Raw genomic sequence first — 12539 nt, 5'->3', positions numbered from 1 at the left:
TTTTACAGATGAATGGGTAGGGGTACATTGTACCCCATACTCATTCACATAGGGTGGGGGGCCGGTATCCGGGGGCCCCCTTATTAAAGGGGGCTCCCAAATTCCGATAAGCCCCCCGTCCGCAGACCCCAACAACCAACGGCCAGGGTTGTCAGGAAGAGGCCCTTGTCCTCATCAACATGGGGACAAGGTGCTTTGGGGTGGGGGTGCCGCGCACCCCCCCTTCCCCAAGGCACCCCCCCATGCTGAGGGCATGCGGCCTGGTGCGGCTCAGGAGGGGGGGGGGGCGCTCGCTCGTCCCCACCCCCTTTCCTGGCTGGCCGGGTAGCGTGCTTGGATAAGGGTCTGGTATGGACCTGGGGGGACCCCCACGCTGATTTTTCGGCGTAGGGGTTCCCCTTTAAGTCCATACCAGGTGACGGGGCCAGCGATGCCTCCTTCGCTGGCCCCGGCTACCTAGAGACACGCTCAAAATGAGCGGACTTTCCACCGCGTGTGTGGGCAAGTCCGTTCATTTCAAAAGTACGGCGGATAGTCCGGCGGACTTAGTACGCCGTATTAGTCCACTGAAAAAGTGCCATGTGTGGACAAGTAGCCCCTTCGGGAAGTCTGGCTGACAGTCCGGCGGGAAGTCCGCCAGACTAAGTCCGCCGGATAGTCCGCTACGTGTGTATGTGGCATTAGATGTACAGGGAGGACTCTGCTATATGAGGGGGTTCTGTGTAACGGGGGATGTGGATGTATAGGGGACTATGATGCACAGGAGACTCTGATGTGTTGGGGTTCTGATGTATATAGAATAGCTTTTCTGTATAGATGGGCTCAGATGTATAGGGGGACACTGATGTATAGGAGGGTTCTGATGCAAAGTGGGGGCTCTGAATTTTAGATGAAATCTGATGTATGGGGGGCTCTGATGCAAAGAGGGGACTCTGATGTATAGATGGGTTCTGATGCAAAGTGGGGGACTCTGATGTATAGGGTGGGCTCTGATGTATAAATGGGCCCAGATGCAAAGGGGGCTCTGGTGTATAGATGGGCTCAGATATACATAGTTAGGTTGAAAAGACACAAGTCCGTCTAGTTCACCCAAAAAATAACAAAAAAAAACATGCAGTCCCATATACACAATCCAATATACCCACAGTTGAGCCAGAGGAAGGCGAAAAACCCCAGCAGAGCATGATCCAATTTGCTGCAGCAGGGAAAAAAATTCCTTCCTGATCCCCTGAGAAGGAATCGGATATTCCCTGGATCAACTTTATGTTAGTACCCAGTTATATTATGTACATTTAGGAAATAATCCAGGCCTTTTTTAACCCCTCTGGCGGTAGTCCCGAGTCTGGCTCGGGGTGGAATTTTTATACCAAAATCGGTAACCCCGAGCCAGACTCGGACCGTATTGCTGAATGCAGGAGGACGTGTACTTACCTTGTCCTCTGGATCCAGCGATGTCCCTGCACTGTATGAGCGGCTCGTCCTCCGCTCAGTTCATCACGGAGCCAATCTCCGTTCCCTGCGAGCGTTGTGATGCACAGGGACGGAGATTGGCGCCAAATTCAAAAAGTGAAACACTCACTATACATATAGTATAATGTAATCTTACAGATTATATTGCTGAATGTAATTATTTCACATCCCCTTTGTCCCTAGTGGTCTGCCCAGTGTCCTGCATGCAGTTTTGGATTATAAAAACTGTTCTTTATGCCTGGAAACTGGAGATTGTCCATAGCAACCAAAACTGTCCCTTTACATCAAAAATGGTTTTAGAGCTAGAAAACGAGATAATAAATTAGAATCACTCGCAGAATTGAGGGATAGCGATTTGTGGGGAGATCCGTCATCAAATATTGAAAAGTAATGACAGTGACAATTCTGCAACTGAGCAAATTTCAGTGTTTTTGATTTGATTACATTATTGAATATTTTTTATTATTGTTATATTATTATTTGGTATAATTATTTATTATATTATAATTTATGATTTCATTTTTCAAACTTTATCATACCTGGGATATCTGTTAGACTCTGGTTTGGACAGATTTAAGTGAGTTATTGCTAAGAATTACAGGACTACAATATAAAACGCCAAATTTTCATGCAAAAATAATTGTACCGCTTTCAGCACCTAAAATCCGAAATAATCATACCGCCAGTGAGGTTAAGGGCCGGTTCACACAGCGAGGCGATGCGAGGCGACACGGCTCGCCTCGCCTCGCTCCCGCAAGTCGCCCCCGTTCTGTACAATGGAACCGTTCTGAGAGGAGCGACTCGAGTCGCTCCGACTCAGAAAAAAGGTTCCTGTACTACTTCGGGGCGACTTCGGGGGCGACTTGCATTGACTTCTATACAGAAGTCCTCTGCAAGTCGCCGCTGAGGTCCCCGCAGGTCGCGGCGAGGCAAGTCGGAGACGCCTCGCCGCGCCTCGCTGTGTGAACCGGCCCTAAAGCAATTTACTGCACTGGCCAGAACCACCTCTGGAGGGAGTCTATTCCACATTTTCGCAGCTCTTACTGTATTTGGAGATGAAATTTCTCTAGGCGTAAAGCGTGTCCCCTTGTCCCCTGTGATGACCGTAAAGTGAATAACTCAACACCAAGTTCACTATATGGACCCCTTATATATTTATACACGGTGATCATATCACCCCTTATTCTCCTCTTCTCAAGAGAGAATTCAGTTCCTCTAATCTGTCCTCATAGTTGAGCTCCTCCATGCCTCTTATCAGTTTGGTTGCCCTTCTCTGCACTTTCTCCAGTTCCCGATATCCTTTTTTGAGAACTGGCGCCCAAAACTGAACTGCATATTCCAGATGAGATCTTACTAATGATTTGTACAGGGTGGCAACATGATTTCTCTCACTCTTACCTCCTAATGCAAGAAATGACTTTATATTGCTGGGCTCAGATATATAGGAGAACACTGATGTATATGAGGGCTCTGATGTATAGAGGAATACTGATATACAGGGGTGATCAGAGGTATAGCAGGGACTATATATATATAAAATCTCAATGTATTTATGGTGGTGCTCTGATGTATAGGGGGGACTCTGATGTATAGCGAGCTCTGATGTATAGGAGGACTCTGATATAGGGGGGGGGGGGGGCTCTGATGTATAGGGGGGGGGGCTCTGATGTATGGGGGGAATCTGACGTATAGGGGGGAGGCGGCTCTGATGTGTTTTGTAAATCATCCCAGGCTCAAGTTTCGCACTGGAAACTTTTGTTTCCATGTTGGTCTGCCTTTTTGCATAATTGTAAATGTTGCAGTGGCCTGTCACATGACCCGTCCTCATAGCACTCTACAGACAGAGCCTCTGTGAGGACTGTGCTGCCACCTGGGCCAGTTGAATGCAGGGACCCCTCGTTCTCTCTCCTCTCTATGTGCCCACCGAGGAGAGCGGGGACCTATCGGAGGACTACACTTCCCTACATCCTCCGGCTCTCTGCCTGTGCCCGCGCACGCCCCCTGGCGGTGGAAGACGACCATTGCGGTTTAAATCCCCGAGGAGCCGCTTGTTAGATGCGCCTGAGCTGGCAGTGTGGGGAAGGAGCCGAGGAGGAGAAGCGGGACCGCGCACATCGAAGAGGTCCTGCACATCCCCCCTCCCACTGTCACCGGGGACAAGGTGTGTGAGAGAGAGGAGAGGAGAGAGAGAGAGAGAGAGGCACCGTCTATCCAGCCGCCCGCACACTGACACTGTCAGCAGGAAGCCTTCAACATGGGCAACCGAGGAATGGAAGAGCTCATCCCTCTGGTCAACCGGCTTCAGGATGCCTTCTCAGCCATCGGACAGAATGCCAACCTAGATCTGCCGCAGATCGCTGTGGTCGGGGGGCAGAGCGCCGGGAAGAGCTCCGTGCTGGAGAATTTCGTGGGCAGGTAAGAGGAAGAGAGAGGAGGATGAGGAGGAGGATGATGAGGAGGGTGAGGATGATGTCTATTCCAGCATCCATGGAGAAGTGGATTAGGAAGGCAGACACAAAGCAGATTTATTATCCTGCAGCAGATCCCTGTCTGCAAAGCTTGCCCAGAACCCCCTGATACATCTGTCATCTTCTGTAGGAGAACAATGACTGATACATAGAGGTGTACCAGGGACATGACACCATGGGCACATTCACCTTGAGCCTGGGTGAGGGTGAGGGGGGGGGGGGGGTACATTATATCTACAAATACACTTGTTCTACTGTATAGGGCTGTTATTTCCTTCCTTCTGCTCAGCATTCTCATTCATACAAATGCTGTAAAAGATGAGAAATGTATTGATGTAAGGGGTTAATGTGCGGCAGGGATGGAGGATAAAAAAACATGGAGGAGGTGCTGAAGAATACAGTACAGTCACTCCTGCAATGGAGAGAAAGGGAGGGGGCTACTGAGGCAATGTCATCAGTTTACAGTGCATGGTGGGGTAGGGGCTTCCAATCCATCATTTCTCTCCTTCTCTATGTCTGCGAGTCGGGAATGCCGGCCGGGCACAGGGCGAATTTCAGCCAATTGTAACCCCTGTTTGGTTGGCAGAAATGCGTCAAGATATCCTTTGCAAAAAAGTCGACTTGATCATTTTTGGTGATCTGTTTGGAATTGCTTTAAAAATTGCCATGTGTATGGGGGGGATTTATTAACACTGGAAACAGCCATGCATGGCAACCGATCGGGTTGTAGCTTTCATTTTCAAAGCTCAGCTGAACAAGCTGAAGAAAGAATCTGACTGTTTACTATGCACAGCTGCTCTAGTTTTAGTAAATTCCCCCATTGGGAACTAACCAGCTTCTATCTTTGGTGAAAATGAAACTAGAACCTGATTGGTCGCCATGCATGGATGCTCCAGATTCTGTCTGCTCTAGTCTTAGTAAATTCCCCCTGCTCTTACTACACTTGCACTAAATACTGATGTCTGATTGGCTGGAATGACAAATATCTCATTGCTTCATTGTGTTAGTACATAAAGCCATTTTTCCAGATTTTTTAATTTTTTTTAGCAGCCGTGGTGTAACCCAGAGAATCCGATCCGCTGTCCCCTTTCTCCAACATACAAGATGACAGCTGGCTGGTTGTTATGGGTTAATAACCTTTGCGGCTTGCTCCCTGCTAGATTAATTCGGGGCCCTTGGCGTTTATTTAATACAGTGGTGCAGAGCGCAATGATTCTGCTCAGTATGCGGTATCCCATAGCAATGCAGATCACTGCCATTAAAAGTCAATTGAAAATTTGCTATGGGCTACCACAGAAAGCCCATTGAAAAGTGACATGCTGCTGTTTGATGTGTTCCACCAGATCCCTGTAATGAATTGCAGCTGTGAAAATGTCAAGCCCCATACACACGATCAGATGTTCTGCTGATTTTTGTCTTCAGATTTACCAAAACCATGTAGTGCAAGGGCCTGCCTGATTGCATACAAATTGAAACTCCTAAGTCTTGACCTCATATTATATGGTTTTGGTAAATCTGAAGGAAAAAAACAGCAGAAAATCAGCTTTATTCAGCTTTTTAATTGATACATTTTCTGGTATTTAAATGATTCCAATAAGAGCCGCAATATGAAGGATTACAGAAAGCATAGGTAGTTATTAAATGCAAATGTTTTCTTTGCACGGAAGGGGGAATGTGTATTTAGTGCTGTGCGGACAAGAGGTACCGATGATGGCAGTTTTTCAAGGTGACACTGGTCTACACGCTCCATCATTGCACATTTCTGCCACACATCAGCCAAAGGCGAGGATGATGAAGGATGACAGAATACTTGCTAGAAAACGTCTTGTCATCCTAAAGCAGGATGTTTTTCGGGGGGGCTGTCAGCACGGAACACACAATGTAGAACAAACATGACTATGCACACATTCCTACAACACAGCCTGTAGTCCCAGGTTCACACAGAGGGTGCGATTCCTGGGTGTATAACTGTGTGTACTGCTTCTTTGTCAGCAAGGGCATTTATGGGTTAATTGGATTTACACACTGCAAAGGTGGAAGCTCAAGGGAGCTGACAGCATCCAATAGATAGCAGCTGGTGCCTGCAGGATTGCCTTGTATCAGACACTGTACTGCAGAGGGGGTGAGGTGTGTTTAGGCGACGCTGGCCCTTTAAGAAATACAGCAAAGGAGGTAGCAAAGGTTCCTCCATCTTTGTATGAAGAGTTGAAGAGAGATTTTTGGTTTTGTTCATTCTCTGACTTGTGGTCTCCTAATGAATTGGGAAGATTTGGGCAAATTTGGAAACCCTTATTGCTTTTGATTTGCAGTGCACTGATGACGTGTTGTTCAGGGCAACTTGGCACAGCACTGGGTGTAAATCTGCAGGCAAAGCCCAAAGCTGAATTCTAGGTATGGATATTTTTACATACTCCATCTTGGAAGATCCCAATGGAAGCTAGAAATCATTGTAAAAGGCACCGCTAGTACAGAGATAACCGCTATGCCAAGTGGCTGCCCTTCTGCTTTGCAAACACAGTAGGTCACTCGCTCGGCACGGGTGCCATTCTGTGAACATTTTGCATGTCCTCAATGGATACAAAGCATTCTCTGATCAGATGAGGTGGAGATTATGTCAACATGCAAGTGTTCTCTGAACTGCACTTGGGCCAAGCATCTGACCCCCTGTGTTCACTAAGGGGTTGATTTACTAAAGCCAAATAGAATGTGCACTTTGCAAGAGCAGTTGCTTCAGAGCTTAGTAAATGAGCAGAAGTTCTGCTGACTTCCATCATCCAATCACGTGCAAACAAAAATGCTGTTATTTCTATTTTCCTTGCATGTGATTGGGTATTATTTGCAAAGTGAAGCCTTGCCTCATTTACTAAGCTCTGGAGCAACTGTACTTGAAGAGTGCAACTGCAGTTTATTTGCCTTTAGTAAATCAAACCCAAGGTGTCAGGGCAGCCACTCAGCACAGGACTCAGACTCTAGAGATGGTCAATTTAGTACCTGCGCCCTACTACAGTGTTTTTTGATCTCTCAAGGAGATGTTGCAGGTAGGCATCTTTACATTGGTTCAAGTCGTACCAATCTAACTGTGCAAAATAATCCATACCAGCTTTAAAGCCTATCCAAGAACAACATTGTATTGTGTTGCAACTTAAACCCTTTGATGTAGCTGCATTAGTTTTATTGCCAGGCTTTTTTTTTTTTTTGCTTGCTTGTTTTTTTCTTTTTTTACCTAATGATTCTGACAGTAACATCCTTTCTGTCCTAGGGTGAAAAATACTGACTCACCATACTGTATCTATGAAGTTGCAGCTTTGTCACCCTAGTTCAATAAAGGTTTATGGACTACAGAATACCTCTATCATCATCCCAATGCTAAATGATCAGTCAGCACAGGTAGAGAGCGCAAAAAATTATCAGCTCACAGGATGTCTGGAAGAATCAACTGGTATTTCTTTGCACTTATCAAACAGATATAGCAAAGCCCCTTGATTGGTATATATAAAAGAATGAAAGGGAGGAAATAAGAGAAGTTCCTTGATAGGGGCAGGGGCTTTGTCAGGTCCACAAAAGATCCTGGGCTCAAGCCCATAGCAGTGAAGTAAACAGTCATACGCTTAGGTGGGCATACACATGTATATAATATACATGTGTGTGTGTGTGTGTGTGTGTGTGTGTATATAAATATATATATATATATATATATATATATATACATACATAGTTAGTAAGGTTGAATAAAGACACCAGTCCATCCAGTTCAACCTGAGTGAGTGTCTACAATTGTCCCTATCCCTTGCACACTCATATCGGTCCCTACCCTCAAGGAGCCCACAATCCAAGATCCCCATTCATATACTACGGCCAATTTTGGACAGAAGCCAATTAACCTACCTGCATGTCTTTGGAACGTGGGAGGAAACCCCCTTACATCGGGGTCCCCAGAGAGCCTCCCCCTTACATCGGGGTCCCCAGAGAGCCTCCCCCTTACATCGGGGTCCCCAGAGAGCCTCCCCCTTACATCAGGGGTCCCCAGAGAGCCTCCCCTTACATCGGGGTGCCCAGAGAGCCTCCCCCTTACATCGTGGTCCCCAGAGAGCCTCCCCCTTACAACAGGGTCACCAGAGAACCTCCCCTTTACATCAGGGTCCCCATAGAGCCTCCCCCTTACATCAGGGTCCTCAGAGAGCTTCCCTCTTACATCAGGGTCCCCAGAAAGCCTCCCCCTTACATCGGGGTCCCCAGAGAGCCTGCCTTAGATCAGGGTTAGAGAGGGGGGTGGATGAAAAGGAGTGAAAGAGAGAGAGGGGGTGGCTGAGAGGGGAGTGGGGGAGGGTGAGAGAGAGGGGGTGTGGATGAGAGACCCCCTAGCCCTGCCTGCAGTTCCTACTGTCCCAGCCCCTGTCTGTGTGGGTAGGTGTGTGAGATCCACCTACCTCCCACCCATTCTCGGTCAGCCTGTTTTCTTCCTGTTCCAGCCACAGCGAGCTGGGAGAAAAGGATTGCAGGCTCTGGGAGGGGGCAGGGATGCTGCTAAGGGTGGCGGTGAGGCCTCATCTTCTCTCTCCCTCCTGGGCTCTTCGGGGCTGCCCAGGCCCCCCCTCCCTGTTTGATGCCGCTGCTCTGCACCCCACTCCGCCACTGGATCAGCGCAGAGACTTGGGTCTATGGGCCCCAGACTTGGGGCTATAGCCCCAATAGCCACCCCCTAGAGATGCCACTGGTTAAGGTTTCTTTTTCCATTTAACCAGCGGGTTGAAAAAAAAAAAGCCAGATTCCTGCATCCACATAAGTAAAATGTATGTAGGGATATCCGCCGCTGCGTTGTTGAATTCGGACAGCGGGGACTTACAACAAGGGAAGCTTACATACTTACAAGGGTACATACGGACCAATATTCAGATTTACAGTGCCTGGAAAAAGTATTCGTACCCCTTGACTTTTTCCACATTTTGTCATGTTACAACCAAAAACTTAAATGTATTTCATTGTGATTTTATGTGATAGACGAACACAAAGTGACACATAATTGTGAAGTGGAAGGAAAATGATAACTGGTTTTGAATTTATTTTACAAATATGTGAAAGTGTGGCATCAATACTTTGGAGAACCACCTTTCGCTACAATTATAGCTGCAAGTCTTTTTGGGGATGTCTCTACCAGCTTTGCACGTCTTGAGAGTGACATTTTTGCCCATTCTTCTTTTGTAAAATAGCTCAAACTCTGTCAGATTGGATGGAGAGCGTCTGTGAATAACAATTTTCAAGTCTTGCCACAGATTCTCAATTGCATTTAGGTCTGGACTTTGACTGGGCCATTCTAACACATGATTTGATCTTTGCTTTGTTCTAAACCAGGGGTGTCCAAACTTTTTTCAAAGAGGGCCAGATTCGATGAAGTGAACATGTGTGAGGGCCGACCATTTTGCCTGACATTCTTTGAACCATTAAAATTCGGTCATTCGAGCACTCATACCTGGCCCAACAAAAATTCTCGTGCCTTTGTCGCGCTCGTTTGCCTGACACACAGACGAATGCTCTGTTCTTTGGGGGTACCGTTAAGTCTTAATGGTACCCCACACATTGGAAACATGGGGTGCTTTTGGTGCAGCGCAATAAAAAAAAAAAAAAAAGCTCTGGGACTTCTTTCCCTGCATTTTTGTGGGTATGGAAGCCCATTGAAATGCATGGGCTGCCCTACACACAGCATGCAGCCATGCAGATGTGAACCAAGGGCTTATTGGAGGGGCAGTAAAACTACATGGTTAAGCTGTTTTTACCACCCCCAACTTCTCCCCCTTTAGCTGCAGAGGGAGCAGCTGGGGGTGTACACATGCTGTGGCTGCAGCTGGAGGTATGCTCAGGGTGAATGGGCCTGCACTGCAACTACCCCGCAACTGTGTAGACTGCACAGTTGCGGTATAGTGATGCTACATTTACGGGCTTAAAACAGGTGGTGAGGAGGCAACATAATGCCTCTTTACCACCTTTCAAATGCCTCTGAAAAGCGATCTGTATATGGATTGCTTTTCAGAGGAGCAGCAATCCTGGCTGCTATCACACACACAAGCACCACAAAAGCAGTTCTGATGGTACAAGAATGGGGGGGGGGGTCTGGATTAAAAGTAACACACATGCATACACATACACACAGACATACACACATACAGACACATGCATACACATACAGACACATGCATATACTTACATACATACAGACACATGCACACACACACATACAGACACATGCACACACATACATACATACAGACATACACGCACATACATACAGACATACATACACACACACACACACATACATGCACACAGATACATACAGACACACATGCTGCACACACATACAAACACACATACATGCACACACATACAGACAGACATACACGCACATACATACAGACACACATGCACATACGCATACATACAGACATACATGGACACACACACACATGCAATCATACATGCACAGACACACACACACATGCACATACAGACACACACACACACACACATACATACATACATACAGACAGACATGCACACACACACACATATAGACACACATGCACACACATACATACAGACATGCACACACATGCACAGACACACATACATACAGACACACATACATACAGACACACATGCACACACACACACATACACACATACATACATACATACATACATACAGACACACATGCACACACATGCATACAGACAGACATGCACACACATACATACATACATACAGACATGCACACACATACATACATACAGACATGCACACACACACACATACAGACAGACATGCACACACACACACATACAGACACACATGCACATACATACAGACAGACATGCACACATATACATACAGACACACATGCACACATACAGACACACATGTACACACATACATACATACAGACACACATGCACACACACACACACACACACATACACATAAATAAAGCCTTTTTAAAACGAATCTAGCTTGTAGTACAGTACCTTTCCATTCCATTTCCTCATTCAGCCGGGTACTGCACTGTAGGGGGAAGCAGAGAGCACAGCACACTCCTCTGCACTTTACTTTCACTTTTGAAGCCGACGGAGCTTCACACAGTGCCGGGGATCGGCTCATTTGACAGCCCTGATCCCGCAGCACACCAGGCGGGCCGTTCAAAACCGGACTGCGGGCCGCGATTGGCCCGCGGGCCGGACTTTGGACATGCCTGTTCTAAACCATTTCATTGTAGCTCTGGCTGTATGTTTAGGGTCGTTGTCCTGCTGAAAGGTGAACCTCTGCCCCAGTCAGGGTGATGTGCAGTGTTAGTTTTCCACCACATATCGCGTTTGGCTTTTAGGCAAAAAAGTTCAGTTGTGGTCTCATCTGACCAGAGCATCTTCTTCCACATGTTTCCTGTATCCCCCACATGGCTTCTCGCAAACTGCAAACAGGACTTCTTATGGCCTTCTTCTTGCCACTCTTCCATAAAGGCCAGATTTGTGGAGTGCATGACCAAAGATTCTTACACACGATCCGACCATTAGTACACTCCTTCAGCGTCTCCCTGTGCAACTTTCGGCCAACAAATGTTGGATGGCAGGCTAGTAAATTTTTTGTGGACAACGGTCTGTTGTCAGATTTTCGTATTGTCTGTACACAAGTCCGTCATACAAAACTCCAAAGTACAAACACACATGCTTGGAATCAGTGCTCACCAAACATGAAATTAGCAGAAGGTGCTCCCAAAGGGTTGCGCTCAAGAGCTGAAATTCCACGTAGTACACCACTCCATTCATGTTTGTTAGCCGACAATTGTGTGCCGTTAGTATGCAAGACGAGTTCCTGGCACATGCCCTTTGGAGAAAAAGGGTGTATAAAGAATGGGTTAATAACGTCAGCAAAGCGCTTAGGCAGCAGTGCCAGGTTGTGCACTCTCTAGTTTTAGTAAATCAACCCCACTGTGTCAGTCCATACGCATTCATCATTTATCACTAGCAGAAATAGTTATGCCATGCCAATACAACACAGGACAGTGACATTTTAGCCTGTTTTTGGAACATAGTGCCGGAATGATTGATGCACTTAAAAACTTGAAGCAGAGGTGACCCAAAGAACCAGCATACCATTTAACATCTTATTCTATGTCATATCAACCTATAATCAGATATATTTTTTTTACATGTTACGTGCATTCTGACTTACCGTATATACTCGAGTATAAGCCGAGATTTTCAGCCTCTTTTTTGAGGCTGAAAGTGCCCCCCTCGGCTTATACTCGAGTCATCGCTGTCTGCCTGCTCGATCAGCGTATCGAGCAGACAGACAGCGGCCATTCTAACATTCAAACGCCGCGCCTCCGCCTCCGCCTTCGCCTGTGATAGGCGGAACACTGAATTTCCCAGCAGCCTGTGTTCCGCCTATCACGGACATCGTCTCATCCTCGTACTACGGACGAGGATGAGACGATGTCCGTGATAGGCGGAACACAGGCTGCTGGGAAATTGAGTGTTCCGCCTATCACGGACATCCGATAGGCGGAACACTCAATTTCCCAGCAGTCAGTGGGAAATTGAGTGTTCCGCCTA

The 12539-nt window shown here is 46.9% G+C and overlaps 1 protein-coding gene across 16 annotated transcripts in view; it reads left to right on the top strand.

Annotated features, from left to right (window-relative positions):
- Window positions 1-3416: 3416 nt before the first annotated feature.
- DNM1 (dynamin 1) overlaps window positions 3417-12539 on the top strand; it is a 305071-nt gene continuing 295948 nt past the window's right edge. For 11 of the 16 annotated variants that reach the window (XR_013273564.1, XR_013273522.1, XR_013273538.1 and 8 more), the window contains exon 1: window positions 3685-3885. Coding sequence is in view for 13 of the 16 variants with exons in the window: in XM_077478754.1 (XP_077334880.1) it covers window positions 3725-3885 (161 nt within the window). In the remaining 3 variants the exon portion in view is untranslated. Of the gene's footprint in view, window positions 3886-12539 lie in introns of all 16 variants that reach the window. The other 5 variants (XM_077478766.1, XM_077478764.1, XM_077478763.1 and 2 more) reach the window with 4 other exon arrangements.

This window comes from Lithobates pipiens, unplaced genomic scaffold (assembly GCF_037356315.1).
Source record: "Lithobates pipiens isolate NorthernLeopardFrog02 unplaced genomic scaffold, aLitPip1_a1.2 Scaffold_1, whole genome shotgun sequence".
Taxonomy (NCBI): domain Eukaryota; kingdom Metazoa; phylum Chordata; class Amphibia; order Anura; family Ranidae; genus Lithobates; species Lithobates pipiens.
This window is presented reverse-complemented; position numbering and strand designations above follow the sequence as displayed.